The 25,891-nt window shown below is 41.3% G+C and overlaps 1 protein-coding gene across 2 annotated transcripts; it reads right to left on the bottom strand.

Moving 5' to 3' along the window:
* Nucleotides 1-1,798: 1,798 nt before the first annotated feature.
* dnmt3ba (DNA (cytosine-5-)-methyltransferase 3 beta, duplicate a) lies at nt 1,799-25,247 on the bottom strand. 2 transcript variants are annotated; one of them, XM_011477503.4, is made up of 26 exons: nt 25,092-25,247; nt 22,198-22,292; nt 20,825-20,970; nt 18,876-19,026; nt 17,089-18,794; nt 16,897-17,011; nt 16,461-16,520; nt 16,305-16,345; nt 13,535-13,678; nt 12,468-12,533; nt 12,211-12,360; nt 11,998-12,105; nt 9,829-9,958; nt 9,496-9,606; nt 9,365-9,409; nt 9,201-9,280; nt 8,774-8,886; nt 7,909-8,092; nt 5,987-6,071; nt 5,741-5,886; nt 5,559-5,649; nt 5,327-5,475; nt 5,169-5,254; nt 5,019-5,088; nt 4,812-4,930; nt 1,799-4,065 (listed from the first exon to the last, which is right to left on the bottom strand). In XM_011477503.4, exons 2-26 carry the CDS (start codon nt 22,280-22,282, stop codon nt 3,915-3,917), a joined length of 4,332 nt encoding a protein of 1,443 aa, XP_011475805.1. In that variant the 5' UTR covers nt 22,283-22,292; nt 25,092-25,247; the 3' UTR covers nt 1,799-3,914. The 2 variants fall into 2 exon arrangements, with proteins under 2 accessions (XP_011475805.1, XP_011475804.1); XM_011477502.4 differs by having other exon boundaries at nt 25,021-25,132.
* Between the last annotated feature and the right edge of the window lie 644 nt (nt 25,248-25,891).

A 25,891-nucleotide genomic window follows, 5' to 3' on the forward strand; every position in this document is an offset into this window, starting at 1 on the left:
AGTGTAGTTTACCTGCTTTGTTTTATCCTTATTCAATAAAGGAACATAATGTTACACATTGTGTTTTCATATTTTAATGGAATGTGTATTATTTTATATGACAGAGTACTATGGCCCCACTAAGGAAAAAGGATAAAGTCATAAATTTATGAGACTGGTTCTTTCTGCAGAAAAGCAACATATTCTTTTTACAGTTTTGATAGTTATGACAATGTGATACTTCATATTCTGGCACATCAGCATGTCTTCGTTTATGAAACCATACTGAGGTACAATTTCACGAAATGCCCCACATCTGTCATTTTAACAACTGTCCTCCTTTAAAACAACTGGTTAAAATACTATGACTTGTCTTTTTTCCCTCTGTGGCCCTAATATTCTATCATTTTACATATAGCCTTATAGTCTATGGGAAACTGTAAATTATCTAATGATAGCAACATCATCTAAAACTCATTATTTATCCAAAATGATTGAAATTAATGATCACGAACGTTTAAATAATGACAGCGGGTCTAGTAATATGTGATAACAATGTATAGTGAGCAGTGAAATAACTATTGGTTTCCATTTGTGGCGACTGCTGACTGACATTAGGGATGAGATTAAATAGATCCTGGAATTTAGCCTGGTCTGGAGCAGGCTAGCTCCACAGAATAAATCTCCATGGTAACTTATACCATAACATATCCTCCTGCCCCCTATCCAGCTTTAGTGCAACCGGATTGGGGATCAATTGAGCCAGGATCACCAAGATATCCTGGCTTAATCCCTTATCCTACTTTTGTGCAACAGGCCCGATACGATACTATTGTAATATTAACAACAACAACAAAAAAAAATATTTATTGACGTTGATGAAAAAACATATGAGCCTAAATAAACTAATTAGAACTTTCCTAACATAAACTACTTTAGGAGAAATAAAATGGATTTATGGTAAGTTTCTAACCACTGGCTTTGCAACATGCATACACTGCTTTGTTTTTACGCTCTTCTGTAAAGAAATTTTCATTTATTTTTACTTTTGTCATCTGCATGTTGGAAATAAAGAAATAAACTAAAAAGGCCTCAGGATTACAGATCACATCACTGAAAGCATCAAAATAAAATCCAGTTTTAGTCTGTTTTTCTTCTGTATCTTTAATTAGGAAAAACGGTTTAACATTAATATATATATATGTATTTTTAGATTAGCACTAAAAAAGAAAAAAAAAGAATAATGTGTCTAATCTTTTTAAAAAAGGAAGTTCTTTAGGGAAGAAAAATAACGTATTTTCTTTGCCTTTCCATCATTAGGTTTGTTGAGCCGATAGAACGGAGCAGCTATAAACAGTGGAGTTCCGCTCCTCATCCTCCATCGACCTTCACCCCTGAGCACAAAGACCAGATTAGCCTCCAGAGTGAAGACCAGAGCAGAGGAACGTGCACCAACTCACAGAGCAGACAGCTGTCCTTCGCAGAGGTGATGCAGTTGGTTCAGGAGGGAAAGGAAGTTCCTGGAGTCACAAAACTGGACGTTCACGCCAGCAATCAGAGCCCCACCCCTTCTCAAATGGAGCGGCGGCAGAAGCCCTGGGAAACCTCACCGCCTTAAATTACTTTCCTCACCAACAATGTAGATTTTCTTATTAAAAAATAATTCTTGTGGATTTTTTTGTGTAAAAAGTTGATCTCACAGATCAGCAGGCCGGTAAAAAACGCTAAGCCACGTCCGACAGGAATCGGATCTAATGCTGTTAAACCGGAATAATTCACTACCTTTCAGCAAAAATAAATAAATATAAAGACTCAAGACTTTTTTATGGTGAATACCACGTTTATTTATGTTGTTTTCATGTTTGTGCTCCCCATAAAAAAATCAGCATCCACACTTTACTTACAGCACTTCTGGTAAAAACAAACACATATGAGCCGATACAAAATGCTACAAAACATTTCCAAATGAGGCATGCAAGCAAAAAAGACAACAGACGAAGGCAGATTTAGCACCATAGCACAGCACCACAGTGGAACAATGCACAGACACTCCACATGCTTGGAACATACATGTTCTCAAATGCAGGACAGCCAATAAAGCAGCCCTGCTGTCATTTTCTTCTAAAAGGAGGCACCTGAATTCTAGCAAAAAAAGGAAAAAATTTCCAGAACTTTTCTGACATTTCGAAAAATCCTGAAGGTCACAAAAGTTTCTATCTAACAAACGTGTAAAAGACGGTAACAGCGGCCTCATGAATGCAAACTCTTGCTGACGATCATCCCACATGAAAGAACAATCTGAACAATGATTTCCTGATTTCTGATGATTTATTTAATGAAATAAACTGGAAAGATTGTAAACTGAAAATCTGTCATTTGGAATTTAACTTTTATTCTAAAATATATATATTTTTTAATTGTTAAAAATAAGAGTATATTTATTAGTCCCAATTAAAATACGACTTTTTGTGGATTAAAAACTAGGAGGAGGGAGAACAGCTCAGACCGTAGAAAAGTTCAATAAAATAAAAATCAAAATTTAAAACAGAGAACAGCTCAGACGTGAAACTGTTCTGTCCCACCAACATCAGTTCAGATATTTCTGCATCACAAAGTTTATTTTGAAACAAAAACTATTTTGGATTATTGCAAATAATCAAATGCAGGTACATTGATTGGTACATAGTTAATATGTTTTCACTTAAACTGTGACCCCTGCTGGATTAAGTCGTAGTGTTCAGCTTTGTAAAAATGCAAAATCCTCTCGATCCTTTCTGCTTTGTCTCAAACAAAGCAAAAAAACCTCTTAAACCGTTTACAGTAGCCTTTCAAACCTAATCATGCTATTATTTATGCAAAAACTACAAAACATTGTTGCTGTTTCACTTTTGAGTATTTTATGCTTCTATCTATAGATTTTTGTCAAAGTATGTCTACCTTTAACACTACAGTATTGATCCTGTGTTGTGTTAAAGCTGCTGAAACATTAGAACTGTAAAAAAAAAAATCCTAATTTCAACACAGTGTCATTGCAAATATTCAACATTTTTGTTTGTTTTGTAAAAAACGGTCCTAAAAATGGATCAAATGTGAGCACCAATGTTAACACAGTGAGGGCTGCATCAGTTTGAGTTATGAAAAAGATTAAAACGGTTTCATAAATGACCAGTAGAATCAATTAAAAGAGTTAAAAACATTGAAATTCATCCCAGAAACTGACCCAGTCAGGATCAGGACCGGATCAGGCACCAAAAGCTCTGAGAGGTTCAGAAATAGCAACAGAAAAAAAATGATCAAATCACATTACAAAAACATCCAAACTCTTTTTCATAAATATTAAAAGTGTGACGACTGCAGAAGTGGAGGAATCCGTCCATGCTGAGGTATAGTCTGGCCTGTGTCACCAAGGGAATTGTGGGAGTTTTTAACCCTTCAGATTTACCCACAATTCCGTTAAACTTCTCAACTGTCTCCAGATCTCTGCCCTGGATCAGGAAGTGCGGCTCTCATGTCTGAGGGCTGACACTTCATTTAAAAAAAAAGAAAAACAACAAAAAGAAGATGGGGGTTGGGGGGTGTTCCTTCCTCCCCTCAACCCTGCTGAGGCTGGATCTGGTCCAAATTCAGCAAAAACCTGAGGCCACGTTCCGTTTTTCAGCAGGTTTTCAAAGTTGAACCCTTCCCATTAATCAAATGCTGGTGACTAAGGATCACAGAACTGTCAAATCCCAGGTTAACCCTGTAGTTTCTGTTTGGAATTACAGATTGGTTTGTTTTACCACGTTTTTTGCTCTGGAAAAAAGAATCATTGATGTCCGTGCTCTACAAACTAGAGGAATCAGAGGCTTAAAAGATCCTTTTGTAAGAAAAGCTCCAAAGGATAAGGCGTACGGATTGCCGCTGCTGCTGGAGTTCAACCGTCCCTGACCCGACCATCACACGCGCTCCTCACAAGCATAGTAATCCTTCAGCGGAGCCAGGAGGTGGCGGATGACGGGGACGCTCCAGGAGCGCCCCAACACCCTCTGCCTTTGCATCCGGCTCATGTTGTTCACATCTGTGTAGTGTTTGGGGAATCCAAAGATCCTGGAGAAGAAGAAGAACGAGGAGAAGTAGCATCAAATACTGTAATTGTGAGTTCAAAAGATCCTTTAACAGAAGGATTTTCTACTTTATGGGTTACAAAATGTCAGAAACCCATAAGTAGATGAAACTACATCAGATCTGGTCTCTATGTTTAGGGTTTAAAGAATTTTAAATTGACATAATAAATTGACAGATTTAAAGGTGACATAAACATTTCTTCCTGTTTTAATTTTAGTATTTGTAAATATGAGAATTTTTCGTTACACTGTTTAACAATGTATTACCTAAAATGACATAATTTACCCTGGAGATGCATTAGACTGAGACTCTGAGGATGAGAGAGAAACATCTACTTCTCTTATCGTCTTGGACTTCATCCATCCATCCATCCATCCATCCATCCATCCATCCATCCATCCATGCATCCATCCATCCATCCATCCATCCATCCATCCATCCATGCATCCATCCATCCATCCATCCATCCATCCATCCATCCATCCTTCCTTTGCTACAGTTTTTCTTTTTACATCTTTTTTTTTCCAATTTTTTTTTTGTGGCTACTCTTAATTGCTGCGACCCAAAATTAAAAAAAAATGTAATGACCAAATTAGCTTAAAAGCCTAACGTTGATCATTCTGATCAGTCGTCTTGTTTTTTCAAAAATACATCCCTTGATCAGAGACATTTATTATCAGGAACCACATTTTCAGAAGATGTTATGTGAACATGAAACGTGAACGTACAGCTCCATTTCCGTGCACCACAGGGAGTCATCCTTGCCGTTCATGATGACGGGGAGCTGGCCCGTCTTCCCTTGCCGCATGCAGTTGGTCTTGGTCGTGATGGTGCGGACTTTGTCGAACTGCAGGGACAGGGGGTCGTTTAAAAAAAGAGAGAATTGCAGCCGTCTCTGTGAACGGGATGAACTCATAGAAAAGAAATGTTCTCACTTTGGCCACACGTCCGATTTCCAAACAGTCCTGCAGGTTGACCTTGTCGTCCAGAGATGTGGCAACACGTCTGCAAGAAAACATGGAAGGCGGAGGGAGTTGACCTGGGGTTCTGCCGTCAGAGCATCAGCAAGATGTTGAGGAACTCACCTGCTCATGCCAGGCAGGTTCCCCCAGAAGTAGCGTGCTCTGTGAGCAGGGCTGACGTCAATGGCGTCAATAAGAACCGGATTACACTAAAAAAAAGAATAAAAACAAAATCATCAAAGTGTCCTTTAGACCGGCGGGAGAAACAAAAAGATTCTCACCTCAAGAAACCTGCAGATGTCCGTTTTGTCCCGGGAATTCATGTGGACCACGTTTTCGAAGAGCCAGAAGAACGGACGGTTGTCCTCCTCTCTTGGCCTCAGCAAGTTCAGAATGCGATAAAACTCAAAGAAGAGTCTTCCGGTGCCCTCTGCAGGAGGTCAAGGAGAGGGGGTCACTGATCCGTGCAGCCACCTGGCTTTCTAAACACTTTCAGAAACAGAAGCAGTTTACCGTAGAGTCCTTTCCGGTTGGGGTTGACCGTGGCCAGGTCGTTACACGGACTGCCTCCAATCAGGAGGTCAAAAGGACCCCATTCTGCCAGCTGAAACACAAACAGCGTTTCAGAGAGGGATGGGATGATGCTATAAAGCTCCGATCTGCCGTCAGAGTCTTTCCCTGCAGCTTCTGCTCACATGTTTCCTCGTAATGGTGCGAACGTCGTTGACGTATTCGATCTTCCCTTCGTGCTTGATCATTCCCACCGCGATGGAGTCGTCACAAATCTCAGAGGCGATGTACCTCTCGATCTTGAAGCCCAAGTGTTTCAGCACCAGATACCCTGACAGAGAGGAACTGTTAGATAAAGATGAACAACTCCAATGGCGTGTGAAGACACAGCTTCACTCTTTTTCCGTGACTCGATCGATCGATGAACATACCTGTTGCTATACCATCAAAAAGTGAGAGCACCTTGAGGGGTCTGCGCTCAGCGACAGGGATGGAGGGGTAAACTCTGTGGGGCTCCTGGGAAAAAGAAAAAAAAAAGAAATCTTCAAACTTATTCCACGGTGAAGCTGTCCTGCAGCAGAGCTTGATGCTCACATAGACGCGTCTTTTGTTGCATGTCTGTTTCATTGATCATGTTAGGGGCAGGGGTGGGGACTTCCAACAAGCTTGCTTCTTTTTGGGGAGTGGTTGCCATAGAAACGTTGATTCAGACTAATCACTGCTTACTGACGAGGTCTAGTTTCAACATGGCAGGTCCGTATTGTGAAAAAATGGCGACTAAGTTGACTTTCTATAATTGGAGCTGAATTAGACATTTTCTATGGGTGACGTCCCAACCGCTCAGTCCAGTTCTCATGTACAGTCAATGGGTTCTTCAGAAAGCGCCATCATCCTTCTATTCCCCGCATTTGTCGGGTCCTCCGTCCTCAAGTCCCCTACTGCGTCCATCTTTTTTTATTTTTTTTATTTCAACTCCACACACCTTTTGTTTTTAACGCTTTATGTTTGTGTGATTTGTTATCATTTAAATGTAATTTTAATCACCTGTCACATTTGTCTATCTTTACTCACATCTTCATGGCAATTACAGAGTTTTATTCTAAAAATAACCTGCGACAGATAAATCTGTGAAGAAATCGTACTTGAATTTTGTTTTTTACAATTATAGATGTTTTAAGGCTGTAAGACTCCTCACCACACACTTTATACATGTTTCTGAGACAAATGAACATTTTCACACATTAGTAACCCAGATGAAATTCCACGCTATCACTTTAAATGACTTTCTGCGCTGTCGCTCCTACTGAAACTCTGCACTGTCACTTTAAATTTGCCGGTTCCCTCACACTGTGTGAATACCGCAAGACTATAAGTCCTGGGGTGACGTGGCTTTCGTTTTTTGGAGGCCTGTCAAAGCGCCAACAGGTATGCATGGACGAGGGAGCTGGGCTGTGTGCCGCTGCTGCAGATCGGCATTCATTACCTGAAGCTGGGATTTGAATCAGCACAGTTGAGCAGAAAGTGAACTGGTGAGTGCAGCCATGATTAAGGCTGCTAATGATTGGTTTCATTTAGGATATTGTTTTTTTTTGTAGTTTCCTCCTGAACAGGAATTGCATATGCATTTGTTTATTCCGTTAATTAAGGAGATTGCGGGAATATGCTTTCTTTGGATCAAAGAAAAATTTAGATGTATTTATCGACACTGTTTTGACAGGCCAGGTCGCAAGACTGGATGTCTTGACAGACCAATTTAATGGACGCTCAACCAGAGCACTGGACAGAATCGTTGATCAGGGAGTTTTACCATTCCCAGAAAAAAAGAGGATAAACCCTCTGCAGATGGTGAGCTAAAAAGGGGCCCCGATTCTGCCCTCTTCACTGCCAGTGCGGTAAGATCTTTCTAACCCCCTTCTCATCCAACAAATCAGCTGGAGTGCTTCTTTCTTTTCTTTTTTTCTTCTCAAAAGAGAACTATAAAAACTCTTCTATAAGGCCCATCGAACGCCTTAAGAACTATAAAGAAAAAAAAACAGAAGACATCCTCTGGACTCAAAAAATATTCCTTTGTTGTGTGTATTGTGGTTTTGTATTCACTGTATTTTGTAAATACATTCACATTAGCAACTTAAGTCTTGTCTGTGGTTTGTAAACCTTCACGTTCCTCCATGAGTCGAACCGTCCTAGCCCGAATTAATTAAAATTACATTGTAAATTTCATGTAAGTCATACATGCTACACATTTCCCTCGTTTAAACTCTAAAAGATTAAACCATCATAGAAAAGGAAGTCCAGTATTATAGAATGAAAAAGATCTGATCGCGATGAGGATTCATGCAACTGTGAGACTCACAAACTCCAAGGCGCTGCTGTTGGCGAAGAAGTCTTGCACTCTGACGCTCCAGTCCGGTCTGAGTTGAAGGTTCCCTTTACACTGTGAGGGCGTACACATGAAGCAGTTCCACGTCTCCGTGTCTCTCAGCTTCTCGAACGTACCATCTTCAATCAGGATGTTCAGGCAGTCCTTACAGAAGCACCTGGAGGTCGCCCCAAACATCCAGTCAGGTGTTGAAAAGATCAACCATGTGACACAAAACAGCGGGAAGCTTTTTAGTTTTTATCGTTTTTTTCTACTGGAAAAATATGGATTTTTTTTTTGGAAGACAGCAACAATCTATCACTATATTGACCTCGATCACAAAACATTTTCTGGAAATGGTAAAGCTTCTGAATAACTTACTGAGTTTGTTATACCAAAAGCAAAGAGTTGATTAAAAGTTAACACAAACTAAAGAAAGAACCGAGGAAACTAATCTGCTGGATGACCAAATTAAGTATGATAAAAAAAACATGAAAATCTTTTTGTGTAAACCTGCATTTAAAAAAAAATGTTTTTATTGTTTTTAAATTAATCTAAACTTAGGAGATAAACATTACCGGTCAATCTATCAAAAGATTGTCCTTTAAAAGACAAAATCTGTTTTCAGGTTGTTTTTGACGTAAACCTTATCGTTTTATTTTATACATGTTTGATTTATATCTTTAAAATATGTGAAAAAGTGTTTGGCTTGACTGAATGAAAACGATTTAATTTAAAATTTGAAATCAAACAAACATTTTCTTGAACCAAATAGTTGCTTTGTGAACAGAAAGGGAAAGGAATGAGTTCTGAGGCGCCGACCCTCCGCCCTGTTTCCATGGGAACCAGTGTGGTTTACCTGCAGCAGTTGACGTTGTCACACAGAACCACCTCCAGGCCGGCGCAGCAGACGGTGCAGTACGACTGGTAACCGTCTTCGTCGTAGCGGTACAGAGTCTCTGAGAAGTTCTCCTGCAGGCAAAAAATAACTGTTCATTATTCAATTCATCTTTATTTATAAAGGCACTTCAATACAGAGAGACCAAGGTGAGGTACTGATAAACAGGAAAAGGCATAGAAAACTGCTAAATATATTACCATAAAGGAAAATAAATCAACAAAAAATCTGTAAAACATTGTGAGAAAGTGAAGCAGCTGGTTAACTGATCTGACAGCGTATGGTGGTGCAGGGAGGTGTGTGTGGGGGTGTAGCAGCTCACTTTAAAACAAATCAGAGATAAAACTCCAAATCGTTTAAATGTGAGGAAGTAAAGCCATCGCCTCACCTTGCATCGCAGACACAGGCCACCCTCAAAAAGTGGGTGCTGCACGTCGACCTCCGTTGAAGAACAAGACAAACAAAAGTCTGGAAAGAACAAACAAACATCAATTCTTTAGAGATTTTACCACAAAAAACACGAAACATGTGACCTTAGACTTTAAAACAGACCTTCAATTGTTTTCCCGGGCTCTTTGATCATCTCTATCAAAGACTCTGTGGACAAACAGGCAAATAAATCCCATGAATCACAGTGGTGACTCATTAAAATGTTCATTAAAATAAGCCTCAATAAGTCAAACCTCTGTTGCAAGTGACGGCAGAGGTGCTGGTCCTATTCTTAGAGAGGTATTTCCTTTTTTTCGGCGGGTAGTCCTCAGAGATTTCTGACGGTTCCTTTTGTACAGAGAAACCTAAAAAAATAAAGAAAGAAAAGCATGAGAAACATTTGTGGAAAAGCTTCTTTAGGTTATAAAAAAAAATGTTAATCAAGGAAAGAAATTCGAAAAAATAATTATTGTTTTATAGGAAGACTAGTTTTATAAAGTCACAACTTAAGTTCAGTGTTTTTAGACCCGTTGGCTTGAACATGAAACTCAACTAATACGGAAACATTTCAGCAGATGAGAACATACTTGGAGGTGCAAATCCCTCTGGACCTGTGGGCAAAAAACCTTCAAAGGCCCACTCCAGCATCAGCTTGAGTTCCTTCTCCTTGTCGCCCTCAGCATCAGCGAAGGATTTCCTGGATCGCTCGGCTGCCAACTAAACGCAGAGAGAAAACCGTGTTGCAGGTTTTTAAAGTGTTTGCTAACGTAAAGTGTTTATTAATGTAAAGCCGACACTTTACATTAGTACAGTGTTGTCTAACGTAAAGTGTTTACACACTTAAAAGATTTTTCTAATGCAGTGTTCACCAAGGTTATTATAGTTAACGAAAACGAACGAAAAAACTAAAACTAGAACTGAAAAAACATTTTCGTTAACTGAAATAAAAATAAAAACGAGAGTTTTTAAAAAAACGAAAACTAACTAAAACTGTTTGTTGTGTGTATAAAACTAACTGAAACTAAATAATATTAACCCCAAAAAATACTTCGTTTTCGTCTTTGTTAATACATAAGTCGTTTGGGTTGAAATAAAGTCTATTTACTTCACCCTGCTAGTTTTACTGTGTATCTGAACTAGAGGGCTGCATTGGGATTGGGTCCCACGGGACCAAACCCAAATCTCGCGGGATTGGGCGGTTTGAATTGTGCTGCGGGCGGGAGCGGGCGGCAGAAAAAAACCCCGCGGGATCAGTGCTGCCATGAATATCTCATGAATACATATTAGCGGACTACGTTAGGCTGAGCGGCTGTTGGATTCTTATGTACTGAAGCTCCGTGAAGGCACCAGGTAGAGACGCCCAATGGCCTCTGTCATCTAACCTGTTGTTGGGGGGTGCGCCCGCCCCGCCTCTTACTAAGAGCGCGCTTCAGGCCGTCTGTCTACGCGCGCACACACGCACACTTTTAACCGAACGGGATTTTTGAAAATATATTTAATAATTAAGTTGCAAATTACACAAGAGGAATGCATGAAAAGATGAGGCTGGAGGAGGGACATGAATCTCTTTAATAATATCAATACAAATACGTGTTTTTTTCCTGCGGGACGGGAGACAATACAAAATCAATGCATATTACTGTGCGGGACTAAATTCTATGAGTTTTGCGGGTGCGGGCGGGAGTGGACATACATATTGCGGGTGCGGGCGGGAGTGGACATACATATTGCGGGTGTGGGCGGGAGTGTAACGCAGACGTTGCGGGAGCGGGCGGGATTGGTCAGAAATTCAGCGGGCGCGGGATGAAGAAAATAGTCCCGCGCAGGGCTTTAATCTGAACCTTACGGCATCAATTAGTCTGTGACGTCACATGATGTATGTCGGACACTGCCGGCTAGCGTTGTCATAGACATTTACATGAGCGTGATGGCTGCATTAAAAGTTGGGAGAAAGCGGGAGTATATTGAATATAACAGCGTCGAAAACTAAAGTAAGTGCCTTGTAGTCGAAGCAGGAGACAAAATTTGTGGAACGCTCCTCAAAGGGAAAAACCCTACGAAAAGTACATTTAAAAAGCGCACACAACAACGCAAATCAACAGGACCTAGACAAGCTAGCCTGTCTCCCGCCCTCCCCCGAAAAAGAAGCCAGAGCAGATAACGTAATGCTGTTATCGGCTGTTGTATTTTAAATTAAGGATGGTTGTCCTTGTGTCTTCTGAATAATAAGTGTTTCAAAATGTATCTTTGATTGCGTTTTTATCATACAATACTTATTCTGGTGATTTTGAATCATGCACCTGACAAATATCCTAATTTACAAAAAAAAAACTAAAACTAACACTAAAACTAATAAAAACTAAACTAAAACGAAGCAATTTCAAAAAATAAAAACTAATAAAAACTAGTAAATCAGCCTCTAAAAACTAATTAAAACTAAATAAATTTAAAAACAAAAATTCAACACTAAATAAAAACTAAAACTAATAAAAAATCCGAAACTATTATAACCTTGGTGTTCACTTGCGTAACATTATTACAAACGAAAAGCTGATATGCTGCACTTTAAGTTTGTATCGTTTTTTCTTACGCAAAGTGTTTGCCAACATAAAGTGTTTACTCACGTAAATAGTTTTCTCCACATCTGAATCAGTTGATTCACAATCATTGCTTTTAACGTTAAAAACGTTATGGTATGGTATGTCTCTGTAAGTAAGGATCTAAAATGCATAGCTAGAGTGTGTAATCTCCATTACCTCCAGGATCTCATAGATGGCTTTCTTGTACATGGGCAAACTGGCATAGGAGTTTTTGCAAAAGGACTTGGAAAAGGTACTAAAAGGAAGAAGACCCTCTGTGTTGGTCTGCAACAGAAACAAGATAAAGGTTAGGATCAGGTTTTCATCAGATCATTTCTCCGGATTTGGGGCAAAAACACCTTAAAACCGGCGTGCAGAAACTTGTTTTACCTCTGAGATCATCCCATCTCCAAACCACTCCACTCTGCGCATGCCTACAGGGGAGGACTTGCTCTTCCATGGTATCACCATCCCGGGCCACAACGACAGGCTTTTCACTCTGCCCCAAACCAGATCCCCAACTGGAAAACCCTTCCCATCCTGTAGGGAAACGATGAGAAAGAATCCCACTGAGATCAAAACACACAGGTTGGGCACAAATCAGTGTTTGTTTGGATTGTTTTAGCCATACATTAGTAAGGGATTACCTGATAGTTATGTTTGCGTTGTACTTTTGTTGGTGTGTGTTTACCAGAGTGGGGCCTTTCTTCCCCCTAAAAAAATCATTTTAGATGATTAAAAAATGTATTGATGAAGAGCAAAAGCCAACAGATCTTTGTTTTTACAGTTTACCCTTAATGGACTCAACAGACAAACAAACCAAAAATGTACAAAGAATAAAACTCTAAAGAAAATCTAAGGATAATTCTTCTTAACAGTTTTACCTGGTTACAATAAATGGTGGACCAGTCTGATCACCAAGGAAAAACGTCAAAAATGAATATAACTTAAAAAAACGGGGGGTTGGATCTTATCCCTTTCATTTCTAAGTAACTTCAGAAGCCTTCAATTACATTTTTTTATTTTAGATTAAGATTTTGCAAACTGTGAATACTTTCCATCGCTCTCGTTCATGCAGTCGTTTAAAGCTTCTGTGTTCTTTGTTATTTAGTGCTGGTCAAAGCGACAATCGGAGAAGCTCGATCTTGCAGGAATGCTCTTTATTCTGAAGCTGATTGTCGTTTTTCTAAACAGAATTTTAAGGTGCAGCTAAAGGCTGGAGGGAGTCGGTTTGGGGATTGCAGGATTTAATCTCTGCTTTTTGCAGATGATGTTCTGTTGGCTTCATCTAAGCAGGATTTTCACTATGCACTGGGATGATTTAGTCGAGTCTGAGGAGGGAGGATGGAATAATCGGGGGCCATGGTACTCAACCGAAAAAATGTGGTTTTCGGGTAAGCAGGAAGCTCCTGCTCTATAGTAGAGGAGTTTTATATATCTTGGAAGGGATGGAGTGTGAGATTGACAAGTGAGGAGGTGCAGCGGCTGCTGTTTAGATCTCCTGTAATGAAGAAGGAGCTGAGCCCAAAGGAAAAGCTCTCTATCTGCTGGTCAGTCACCTGTGGTCATAACTGAGAGCAGAACATTTGGAATACAAGAGACTGAAATGAGTTTCTTCCACAGGGTAGCTGGGCGCTAATTCTAAATCTTCCTAAAGTCTTCTCCATTCATCTCATCACAATCTGAAAGGTCATCTAATACACAGACATCTTACCGCTTCATCCCGAAGCTCAGGAGCCGCTTTGTCGTCAAAACCTACGGGTTTGCACCAGGTACTCACACCCGCCTGAAACACGGTGCGGGCCGGAGGCTTCCTCCGTAAGCTGCTCTCGCAGCCCAAACTCCCCCGATGGTTTCTCTGGATATCAAAAGTTGTTAGGAACACAAAACACAGTTTAAAATGTGAACAAACACAAAAACAACAACAAAGTGTTAGTACAGCAGGAGGGTATTCCAGAAAGCAAAACCCTGACTTTAACCCTGAACCCTGGCTGAAGTCCGCCTGAACTTGCCTACTCTGGGTATGTCGGTTCGAAAAGACCGGATATGAGTTGGCGTAATTACGCTCGACTTGGTAACCCTGGATACCGGACATTCTCAATGGATCGCCGATTTCCGTAGTCACCATGGAAATGCGCGGAGAAAAAAAGAGAGCGCTGTACTTTAGTAAAACGGACTAGGAGATTTTAATGACGCCGTATGAAGATTATACGCCCATCAAAAAAGTAATACGGCTGCATCCGCAAAAGAAAGAGTTTCTGCTTGGAGAAAAAGAACGGACAAAGTAAAGGGACGAGTTTCTATCTCATTTCTATTTTCATTGTGACGCATATATATTTAACTTATCCAACTTAAATAAATTACTTCAATTGATAACAGGTTATTGAGTTAAAAGTATTCAACCTAATTTCTTACGTCTTTCCTATTCAATATCTGTTTTACAACTCAAATTTACGTATTTATCTAACTAAGGCCGCATTTACACTGCAGGTCTTGATGCCCATATCCGATTTTCGGACTATATCCGATTTTTTTGACGACCCGCTTTACATCATCTTTTAAAAGTGACCCGTATCCGATTTTTGCATTTACACTAAACAATGCTGAAACTATCAAACGTAGACGTTCTGAGGACTACGTAGCACTATTTCCGCCTTCCGCGGACCTTCTTCAGACTTTTGTGACTGCAGTTGTCATGGAGGCGACGCAGCGACGGAAGGAGGCGTTGCCTTGGGCGCTCCTGAGGGGATGCGCGGGAGAGGAAAAAAAGGAGGGCTGCTCGGCTCTTTCTGAATTTTGAATGAGGAAGTGTTTGCAGACGTGCTGTACTAACAGTTTGATCCAAGTGTTGAACCTTTCCTGCGCAATGACTTCTCTTTTCCGACCGTAGTCAGAAACGCACGGGAGATTTTCTCCAGGGCCGAAGGTGGATTCTTCTTCGGGGTTCACTTTCCCGTTCTGAACCCTCAGCCTCCAGAGTGGGTTAAGAAAGACTCCAAAACTTTTGGGGGAGACACCTTATTTTTAATTTACGGTTCTTCGACACTCCCCTGCTCCGCGCTCACACACCCCCTCTCTCTCCTTACACACGCACGCACACACACGGTCCCCATCATACACGCCCCCCAAAGAAATAAACAGCTTCTAGCCTGTTCTATAGCCACGGTGTCCCGCTTCATTAGTTACCGTTTGCGTCCGGGCCGGACATAACAGCGGTTTCCGACAACGGTCTGAAGCCTGAGGCTGAAAGGTAACAACACACTGACGGCAAAATCAGCGCACAAAAGCACTTTAATGAGTCATGTGATCTCAGTTGGTGGTGTCCTGAATTGACGTCACTGACGTACGACTTGCATTTACTTGGGAATATCTTACATGACACACGCAAATGCACGTATCCGATTCGTTTTTTCGATTTATTTCCACATATGAGAGAGGCCTGTATCCGATATGAGAAAAACGGAATCCATGCGCTTTTGTCCTGCTTACACATTCACCAATCATATCCGATCTGTGCCACATGAGAGGAAAAAATCTGAATTGGGTCACTTGAACCTTGCAGTGTAAATGCAGCCTAAATGTCATATTACTCCAATTCAATTAAACGTTTTTCCATATTAATTTATTGTACTTCTTGAACTCTCATATGTCAAAGTTGAGCCTGCAGATATTCACGTTTTTATAAGAATAAAATGAAAGAAACAATATAAATTTGTAGCATGAATCATTTACTATTTCTCCAACATTAACCTTACCATTTAAAGCAGTGGGGGTGCTAAATAAAATCATCATCCTCTCCCTCCCTCTCACTCATCGTGCAGAAAGAATTAAACATAATAGTTCAAATAACTCAGCAGAACAGTGTAAAACAGCTAAACAACTAAACACATTTGGTCAAAAAGCCACACCTAAACCCAAATCCGTCCAGACAGGCAAAGGGAACGGTATCCCACAATCCCTTGCGGTGCCGATCTAACAGCAGCACCGAAGTTACACCTACTTAATTGAATTAATTTGAATGACAGTAAAATAACTGTATGATAACTACGTGTTATTTTTAAGCTGACTTAACAAAAAAAAAGATTTATCTAAACTGAAACAAATAATTAAGTTAGATCAAAGTATTATTTGAGCTTCTTCATCCACTAAATCATCTTCAAATGGACACGCCATGCTGCTTCACCTCTCTGACAACAAACTAAGCTTCAACTAAACCTGCTCCAGACCAGGTTATGTTAAGAGCATGAGTTGCTATGGCAACTTGACATACCCTGAAACACCTCCTTTTTTGGAACCGAAAGCTGAGGTTATCTGCTTCCTTAGCTTGAAACTTACCGTGGTAACTAGCATAACCTGCTTTCTGGAATACCCCCCTGGTTATACAAACGGTGGAGTTTACAACAAGTTAACATTTCAGGAAAAAACACAGTCTGTCATTCCAATGAGTGGATTCATTTAAGTAAGATCCATTATAGACTAGATACCTCGCTGATGAAGTTCTCCTGATATCCATCAATATTTAGACCTTAAACAAAAAACATTTCAGTTGTAACTTGAGGGTGACAATCTGCAGAATCACAATGACAACAAACAAAATCCCAAACATATCAAATAAATGCAAAGAACTACTTTTTTCTTACAGTCTATCTTTATGAGGCGGACTTCACAGGGCCTCAGTGCTGCTTTGAGAAGATCGAGTTCTGAAAAAGAGAGAGAGAAAAGCTGTAGATCTACAAAAACTACTAGGTATTTTAAAAATGTTTGATTCATATCATAATTTTTTGTTCCTGATATGTTTCATATATTATATAAGTATATTTTCAACGATCAGACTCGATCTGATTCACTGAGCTAATGTTGATCCAGTACAGCTTTTTCATGAATAGAAATTAATCAAATATTTATTCAATCACTGTTATTTATACTTTTGTTTAGAACGAGATCAGAATCAATAAAACATAACAGATAAAAACAACAATTTTGAAGAAAGAAATGATGTTTGTCACTTTCAACAACATCACACTCAAAGGTTTTTCTGTCAACTTCCTGGTTAACTTCAGGAGTAAATGTACTCACTTTGGGGGTTTTGCACATGTGGGGAGTGAATGCTGATGTCCTTTCTGCTGCAGGAGGTGTCACAACTACTGTCTGTTGATTCTTCATCAGAAGAGGCTTCTGTGGTTTCTAGAACCTTAGACGGGAAAGACGGACATTAAAAAACGGCTTTCTGAATCTGTTAGCAAACGTGGAGGTTTGTTCATGACATACCCGAGATAAAACTTGCTTTGGGTCAAGGGGGGGGCACGGCAGGGACAGTAGGGTCAAAACTAGCCTTCTAAACAGGGAGGCAGGTTTGGCGCCATCCAGCAGGCGGCTCCAGTGCTGCTTCAGGGAATCCACAGTCGTGCCTGCGTGCGGCCCCACCTCCCTGGTGGGTTTACACTCCAGGAACTCCTCAGTGAGCTGTCTGATCTCATCGGTCGAGTTGCAGACCCCCAGCTGGGTGCCGAGCTCCTTCACCTGTGCGCTCGTCACTTTCAGCCAGCTCTGCGGGCTCAGCAGCTGAGCGATGCTCCTCAAAGCCTTAACGCTCAGAGGCAGCTCCTCTGCGATGCAGCCGGTGAGTGCGGCATAGAAGGACAGCGCCTGCTCGCAGAAGTGTGGCAGTGCAGCCGGCTCATCGCACGCTCTCAAAGCATCCTCCACCTCGTTGCCGCCCAGGTCCAAATCGGGGCTGGAGAGGAGAGACTTCTTGCTCCTGAGGATGCGAGCGTCGTGCTCCTCGAGGTAGCGTGCCGCAGCGCTCTGCTGAAGGAAGCAGGACGTGTATGTGCTGAGCAGGGAGCTGGCTTCTTTCAGGATGAGCAACATGCTGGTCCAGGAATCTTCTAGTGTTTGAGTCTGGAACTTCTGCAGCGGCTTTAAAGCTTTTCTCAGAAACAGAAAAGTTGCTTTGACTTTGGGATCTTTCAGCTGCGAGCAGATGAGCTCGGCCTCCTCGTCGTTGCGAGAGCTGAAGTGACGCGTGAGATCTGTCCACATTTCTAATATCTTCGAGATTAACCGGCAGAACTTGAGGCAGCCAATATCTAGAAAAGACGTAGAACTTTTTTCATCGTACACGGAGTCCAAGAGAGCCTCCAGCTCATCGCTTTGGATCGAGCTGGAGAAGTATTGCTCCTCCAGAGCTGACAGCAACTCCTGCACCAGACCGGAGAGCTTTTTCACACCGGCGCAGCAAGCCGCATCGGCGATGCTGTAGAGGGGTCCTATGGATATCAGAATTGGGTTGAGCTTTCTGAGCTCTGAGCAGATCTGTGCCGACAACTGGCTGTCACCGCTAACGTAAACAGCAGCTAGATTTTCTGCGGGAAGCTCAAACTTCTCCAAGGTCTGGAACACATACGATGCAGTCTGATCGCCGCTCTCAGACTCAAATGCATCCAGGAATCGGACACTGTGAGCAGCCGTCTGCAGGTCATAAAACCCCACAAGCATCACAGAGACGTGTTGGTCCTTTCCCACAGACACCTCTTCATAGACGTAAACGCAGTAGGGGGTGTGCCGGCAAACGGATGCAATGTCTTTGGGGTAGCGCCGCCCTAGCGTACGGTATAAAAAATGTTTGGACGGCTTTTCGCCGTTCATGGGAGCGAAGTTAGAGCGGCTGCGGATGAAACGGAGCGCAGCATCGCTACAGGGTAGCTTGGTGGTTTTGTTTTGCGAGTTGTTGCCCTCGTAAAGGTTGGTGCCTTTCTTGTGTTTCTTTGTCTCTGAATGGCGCTGAAGTTCAACCAGGCCTTTGTTGATTGTGTGTAAGTTTGACTGACAGGAGGTGCAGAAAGTGTAATCGTCGCCAAGAGTGCTTCTCTCCGCCCAATCAAATGTTTCCTTCCACTTTTCGGTGTAAAGTGACCCTTTGCCTGTGGCCACTAGGTTGTTCTTTTCTGTGCCCAAATCCTGTCGGGAGTTTCCTGACGGGGTAAAGAGAGTTAAACGTTAGTGGACAAAAACAAACCTTCTTCCATTCCACGATGAAGGCATCTCATACGTACGTGGAGGAGGAGACGCCGGGTTGGGGCTGATATCTCGGTTGTTTTTCACAGCCTTTTGGTTTTTGCTTGTCAAGTGGAAGATTTTGAACCATTTGAGGAACTCAGAGTTTGTCTTAATGTCCCCTTGGATGAGTTCCTCAACTGGAATACCCTGTGAAGACAAGCCAGCATTCAACACCACACATGAATAAAAACTCAAGTTTCACTTCGGAACTTCACCGTTTAGAATGATGCTACATGTTAACAGCCCAGCCCACAACTCAGAGATAAAAACATTATTGGAGTGGATCTTTAAGACCAAAACATCCCCTGAGAAAAACTATTGTTGTAAATCCATCTGAAAAAGGAGCTTTCTGGTTGCAGAAACAGAATAGTTCCTGTTAGATTGTTTATGGTCACCTTCTCAAAACTATACTTTCTTCATAAAATACATCTTTTTATCAAATCGAGACAAAAACGAATGACTGAATTCTTTCCAGTAAAGAAAGATGCCCAGACATTGCCGCTACCTTTTCCATAAATCTTCAAAAAGATGAGATACAGAACAGACGGGTATGCGGCACCAGCCAGCCTTTATCTGCACATGTGCAGGCGCAGCAGTTAGATGTTAGATCTTCAGACTGAATCGCCCAGTTTGAACTTTTACACCATTGGAAAAGTAGAAGAGAAGAATGAATAGACAGTAATTGTTTATGTTCTGGTCTTTGTGTCAACTATTATGTGCATAATAGCAGATGATAATGTGGCTTATGCGAACATAAACATGACAAACAACAACTATACATGTGAAAACCTGCCATACATGACACAATGAATCATCTTGGAACACAGGAATGCAAATACAGGCTTGTAAGTCAGAGGTGGTACTCACGTACAGTCAATTTTTTCTCCTTGAGATGACTCTACTGATTGGACTTGCTTAGGAAAGCCACACACCTGTCTATACAAGACCTTACGGCTTACAGTCCAAGTCACAGCAAATGCGATTCAGGACGGAAATGCCTGAGAAATTGCGTCACGGCGCAGATAAAAGAATTTCTGCAGCCCTCAAGTTTCCTATAAGAGCACAGTGGCCTCGTTAATCCTTAAAGGGGATGATGTTTGGGACAACGATAACGCTTCCTAGACTTTCCAGCAAAACTGAGCAATCGTGGGAGAAGAGACGGAAGAAAGTTCCACTAAGTGAACTACTGCACATTAGGAACTCCCAGACTATGAAAAATAAAATTATTTGGTCCGATGAGACCAAAATTGAACTTTGATGATCATTTCAAGCGGTATGTTTAAAGAAAACGAGACAGTGCTTACCACCAGCCCAGTGCCAGTGAAACATGGTGGTGGCAGCATCATGGTATGGGGGTGTTTTGCAGCAGCAGGGACAGGACAAGTGGTTGCAATTAAAGAAAAGATGAATGCAGCTGCATTGATATCTTGGAAAAAAAACATCTTCCTAACAAGACAAAGCACACCGCTAAGGCCATAGTCACAACTGCCCCTATAGGTGAATGCGGGTGAAAAATGGGCAAACCTTTACAGGTCATGCAGGTGGCCTACCGGAAATCTTTGTCGTAGATGCACAATTTTTTCTATGGGCTTTCAGGGACGACAGGTCATAGAGGACACGTAAACAAGACGTATGGGCAAGTAAGGGTGAAGTACAATTCTTCCCAACCCCCTACCCACAGCTGTTCAGGTGATAAGTTCCTTGAGTGCAACCTGCATGCAGCATTTGCAGTCCATAGAAGACATTTACTCGAACATTACTAACGACAAAGGTGTAAGGCCATCGTATGACAACACCTGAGTCATTCTATTCATCAGTTGTTTATTTACTTTTCCTTAGTTAGATCCCCACTAATAAACATTGGTTTGTGACTAATTAACTAATTGAGCTGCTGCACTGTCAACGGATTTATAATAAGCAATACTGTGTGACGGGAAGTACATACCTCCGTAATGCCCTGCTTTTTGAAAGCTTCCTGCAGTAGAGTGAAGTTGTGCTTGTAGTCGTCCTCACATTGAGCATCAAACTTCACCTTTGCCAAGTCAATTGATCCGGGAATCGTGCAGTCCATGATCTGACAGTAGCATGCGCCTAGAAGATCATTTATAAAAACAGTTTTTTTTAAATAACACTCTTCTCTGCTTTTATTCAGACAAAACCATAAAACTGTATAAAATCCTATGTTTGTTTGAATTCATGGTCAGTGATGGTTTAACCTTGTACATTAGGTCTTAAGGTTTTCAGAAATAAGCTTTCATTTAAAAGAGACAGCTGCTAATAATACTTTCAGACAACCAGAGTTCAGACCGGACACATTTGGTTGCTTAAAGAACCGGAGTTCATTTCCCCCCGATAATCTGGAACAAATTTTCAGTCTAAATACAACCAACACCCTGATCCGGGACCGCTCTCTGGCCAATATTTTGAGGTGTTCCCGGTTTGTTTCCATGCTAAATCCATGCTAAATCCAAGCATGCATGCAATCATTTACCAGTTTAAGTCAGACTACGAAAACAAAAGAAGAATCTGAGTACTAGGGATATCCCAATCAGATTTTTTTCACTCCGATCCAATACCGAGCTCTAATCCGATACTTTTGTAACACGTTAAAAAAAGGAACAATTCCTAAACAGAAAGATCCAAGTTGTCCCCTGTTCTTTATTTAGCTTATTTTATAATTTAACATTTACACAGTCCACTTTTCTTTTAGTTAATTTGACCAATCAAGTAAGACGACTATCAACTAGAAATGTTTTTTTGGATCTTTCTGTGTTTGTCTGTTTCTGATTACTTTCAGGTGTGGTGCTAAGAAGGTGTGGCTCCCATTGGACCCAAGCCTTTAAAAGCACTGTGTGGACCTCCAGCCTGTGAGAGGGGAGCTTTGCTGCAACCTGGCTCCACTGCAGCGTGGGGCTCTTCTCCACCTGTTCTGTAGGTTGTGTTGCACTTTGTAGTTTTTGTGTTCAGACCCACTCTGTGTAGTCTTTTGTTTAGTGTAGTTATGTTTAAATGAAGCTGTACGGGTGAACTCATATTTTCTTTCACATAAGATTTTCTCCTGTGTATGTCAGTCTTGGCTGTTTTGTGTTTTGTCATTGATTTCCCTATTCTTTTATTCACAGATAAGATTTCAGATTTCAGTTAGCCTTTACTGGCTTAAAGAATAAAAAACTTGTTTTTCTTGATGAGCCAGACTTATGATTATGTGATTAGATCTGGACATCCCTACTGATTACATCTTAGACTGTTGTCATGACAACAGGTATGTGTTTCAAGATATCTTAAGGTGAATCAATCACATAAAAAACTACAACTCACCAGAGCTCATCTCTTGAACTTCTTGGAAGTTTGTCTTGAGGAGGTTGTTGAGCCATTTCACTAACACAGCCTCTGTACCTGCCATCTTCAGCTCCCTGAAAAATATATACATTAAGTTTAATGAATCACAACCCAGATCACTTAGTTTACGACACTTCTTCTTCCACTTTCGGCTTCTCCCATCAGGGGTCGCCACAGCGAACGAGTCGCATGGTAAATTTGGCAATGTTTTACGCCGGATGCCCTTCCTGACACAACCTTCTCAAACCGGGCTTGGAACCGGCAGAGGTAGAGAAGGGAACAGGGAGCAGCCCGGAGTCGAACCCGGGTTTCACGAACGGAAGGCGCCGCAAACCAGCACGAGCTAAACTGGCTCTTAGTTTACGACACGACAATATTAAAACTCGGAGCAGAGCTCCAAGAAGCCAAAATCCCATAGACTTCTATTAATAAACAAACAGATTTTCATTACATTTGTCAGAATAGCCATTCTTGTTCTGCTACTATTTTTATTGTTTAACTACTAATTAATTACTGAAGACATTGGGCTCCAACACAGCGGTGACCTTACTGCAAAAAAATGGCAACTGAACAAACTTTGTTGCTGCCTAATCTTTACCAGAAACCAAACCACGTACTGACATGCGCAAATCTTGCATTACTTCCTCTTGTCACCAACATTGTGACAGGTAAGCAGTTAAAATGACATTAGCTCAAAGAAGCATTTCCCCAACAGTTTTCAGTGGCATCAAATGTTTTCAGAGTAGGAGGCTACCACTACCGGGTGCTGCCTGGTAGCCAAAAGGGTGATGCGTTGACTTAAGGGGGCACTTTGGGTCTAACCCCGGGAAAAACTGTGAAAATTATGACATCAGGGGCATTATTACAGCTGATTTGAGTAAAGAAGGGGGATTTAGTACTTAGTTTCTACTCTTTCACTGTTGAAAACTGGGATTTTCTGAAACCCGTTTTCCTGTGACTGCTTATTAAAATGGCAATAAAAATCTGAAGTGAACTGGCCTTTAAACTGTTTATTTGAACCAAACACAGATGCGCTTAAGGCATTTTGGTGTATACCAAATTTTACCTAAAACTTACGTGGCCCAGGGACCAAAAGGTAATTTTTGACTCACTGGCTGATTTATTTTTTACCACACAAATTATTACACTATTTTACACATAAAACATTAGTCGCAGCAGGCAGAAGATGAAATAAAACACCACCATAAAGAAGAAAAAAACATCCTACTTTAGTCACACTTTTGGGAGAAATTTATTCAGCAAAATACTGGACATTTTTTCTCAAAATGTAAATCATAATAACGGAATAGATAAATATAATACACTGAATATCTGCACGCCTCAATACTGTAACACACCGATGCCTATTTTTCTCAACATTGAAATACACATTTTTGTCATTATAAACACTTTAAGGGATCATTATTATTGTTAGCGTCTCAAGAAAAACACTGAAAGTATTTTAAGTGTCAAAAAATACTTTGTGTTGAAGTCTGTGTATTTTGTGCATGAAAGACACCGATCTGGTAGCAACCACAGACGGTGTGTGAGAACTGGACAGCGTGAGTGTGACATCACCAACAGTAAATGACTTACTTCCATAGCCAACTAAAAGAAGTCAATTTAGTTGCCATTTTTTTCACTTTACTGATGCTGTCATGATGGAACCACACAATGTCGGTAATCAGTGATTGGTTTGAGTCGGTCTGAGTCAACATTTCACTGGCAAACAATCTAACCAATCTGGAGTGAGCTTGTAGGAAGTCCACAGTCCTACCACCAGAAAGAAGGCAACACAAAATCAGCTTTGAAATTTGAACGTGAGACTACATACTGAGGCATCAGATTGGCCAGTTTATAACTTAATAATAATAAATAATTTGCACTAAAAATATATTGTGGAAAAAAAGGATTACCAAGGACGTGTAAAAAAACTGTATCATGGTTATTCTGACAAATATAATTACTAGTAATAGCTGTTTATTTCTCAATTATAGATGTCGATGAGATTTTGGTTTATTGGACCCAGCGATCACTTCCTGTTTAGAACGTGGAGGGAGGGGTTACTCAGTTCTCATCCAGCAGGCAATGAAAAAGCATTTATTTAGAGTACATTTATTCCGAAAACAACGAAAGTTGACAGTGGTTCAAAAACACTATTCTGTGACATTGTCCTGGGGGACTGGACTACCATTTTCCGAAACCGAATTGGTAAATGTTTCTTACAGACAAAAACCACCACTCAGTTCTCCTTTCTCCTGCGGGATTGGAGAAACCGGGTAAAAATCTCGCGATGCTTGTCTTTTCCGCGCGAACTTTGTCTCGCGCGCTAATCGCACAGCTTTCACTGTAAATGTTATAAATATAGGATTTGGCAGATTTGAGGAGTCTCTACACTCGCTTGAAAACGAAACTATGCCGAAAGCTAGGGAAAGCGCTGACTACAGTCCACTAAATTCACCAGTAATCATTTGAGAATAAATACGGAATAAATGTTTACTCTATTTCTGCTGATTTTAAGCACGGCGTACCTAACTTACAAACTATCAGTGAGTTTCATAACGTTAGCCGGGTGGATTAAGCCTAAACGTGCATACGTGTTATATCCTGTTAACAAGTGCTTTGCATGCTTTCTATAGGAGGTCAGCCCCTGCTTGCGCCTGTCCGTCCAGCTTCGCCCGCAATTACATGATCTGAGGTGTCTTTGTGTTGTGATCCGGCAGAGAGGAGGATTAACAACCAACAGACAATAAAAACTGCCAAAATAAAATAAAATCAGCGTCAATTCGCTGACGACGTTACCTCGCTGGGTCATCAACGCAGCTCCAGAGGCTGTTTTTGTATAAATGGGAACTAATTCAAGAGGAACCTACCGCGGCCGTTGCCCTGCGAGTCCGTGTGTTCCTCTCCTTCCGGTTCTGTCCCGCCTCGTGTGCTCATCAGCATCCCCTGTGACGTGCACACGCTGGCTACAATCGATTGGACGAAATGCGGAATGGAGGCTGTCCTGATGCGGGGTACTGCCTTGACAAAACAACGGACCCTCCCCTCGGTGGCCCCACCCACCCTAATCGCCAAAATGGCGGCCCCCGAAGTGAGCCAAGTTAGCTTCAGTCTCATTAAAAAGCGAATTATAATATCAAAAATCTAAAAGGCATATATTTATGTAGCGTTTTATTATCTTACTTGAAGGCCCAAAGCCCTTTACAGTCACAATTCCATTCGCCCACGCACAGATACATTAACAGAGCTAGCCTTATAGTTTACTTGGGTTATGAATACTAATATTATATAATTAAACTATTTGTCTACTTTTTCTGTTGTGTCGCCATTTTTACTTAAGCTAGCCTTATTACGAACATGACTGCGAGCATTGTAAAATCCCAGGAGCATTGCTCCGGGCCATACCCCTCCCAATCCACCAGATATTGAAGCCGACCTCTCCAGCGCCGGGAATTCAGGATCTCCCTGATGGGATGGGCTGCCTCGCCCTCCACCGTTAAAGGGGTCATGTCGACCTCAGCAGGTTCTGTCTGCGACCCCCATCCTGGGGTCCACCAGCAGGTTTTAGCAGTGAGACGTGGAAGGTGGGCGAGATGTGATATTCAGGAGGCAACTTGAGAGCCATACCCACTGACTCTGAACCAGAGTCACCACGGGACTTTCCAGTCTG

The sequence above is a fragment of the Oryzias latipes genome, chromosome 7 (assembly GCF_053564925.1).
Source record: "Oryzias latipes strain Hd-rR chromosome 7, Olatipes_Hd-rR_3.1".
In the NCBI taxonomy this organism is placed as follows: domain Eukaryota; kingdom Metazoa; phylum Chordata; class Actinopteri; order Beloniformes; family Adrianichthyidae; genus Oryzias; species Oryzias latipes.

Excerpts from the sequence above, each read along its gene's own strand:
- dnmt3ba (XM_011477503.4), bottom strand. The coding sequence starts at position 22,282 with ATGGCAGGTACAGAGGCTGTGTTAGTGAAATGGCTCAACAACCTCCTC. Across the intron at positions 12,534-13,534 it reads CTGAGCTTCGGGATGAAGCG|GGGGAAGAAAGGCCCCACTC; the intron begins GTAAGATGTCTG and ends TGATTTTTTTAG. Across the intron at positions 12,361-12,467 it reads AACGCAAACATAACTATCAG|GATGGGAAGGGTTTTCCAGT; the intron begins GTAATCCCTTAC and ends GTTTCCCTACAG.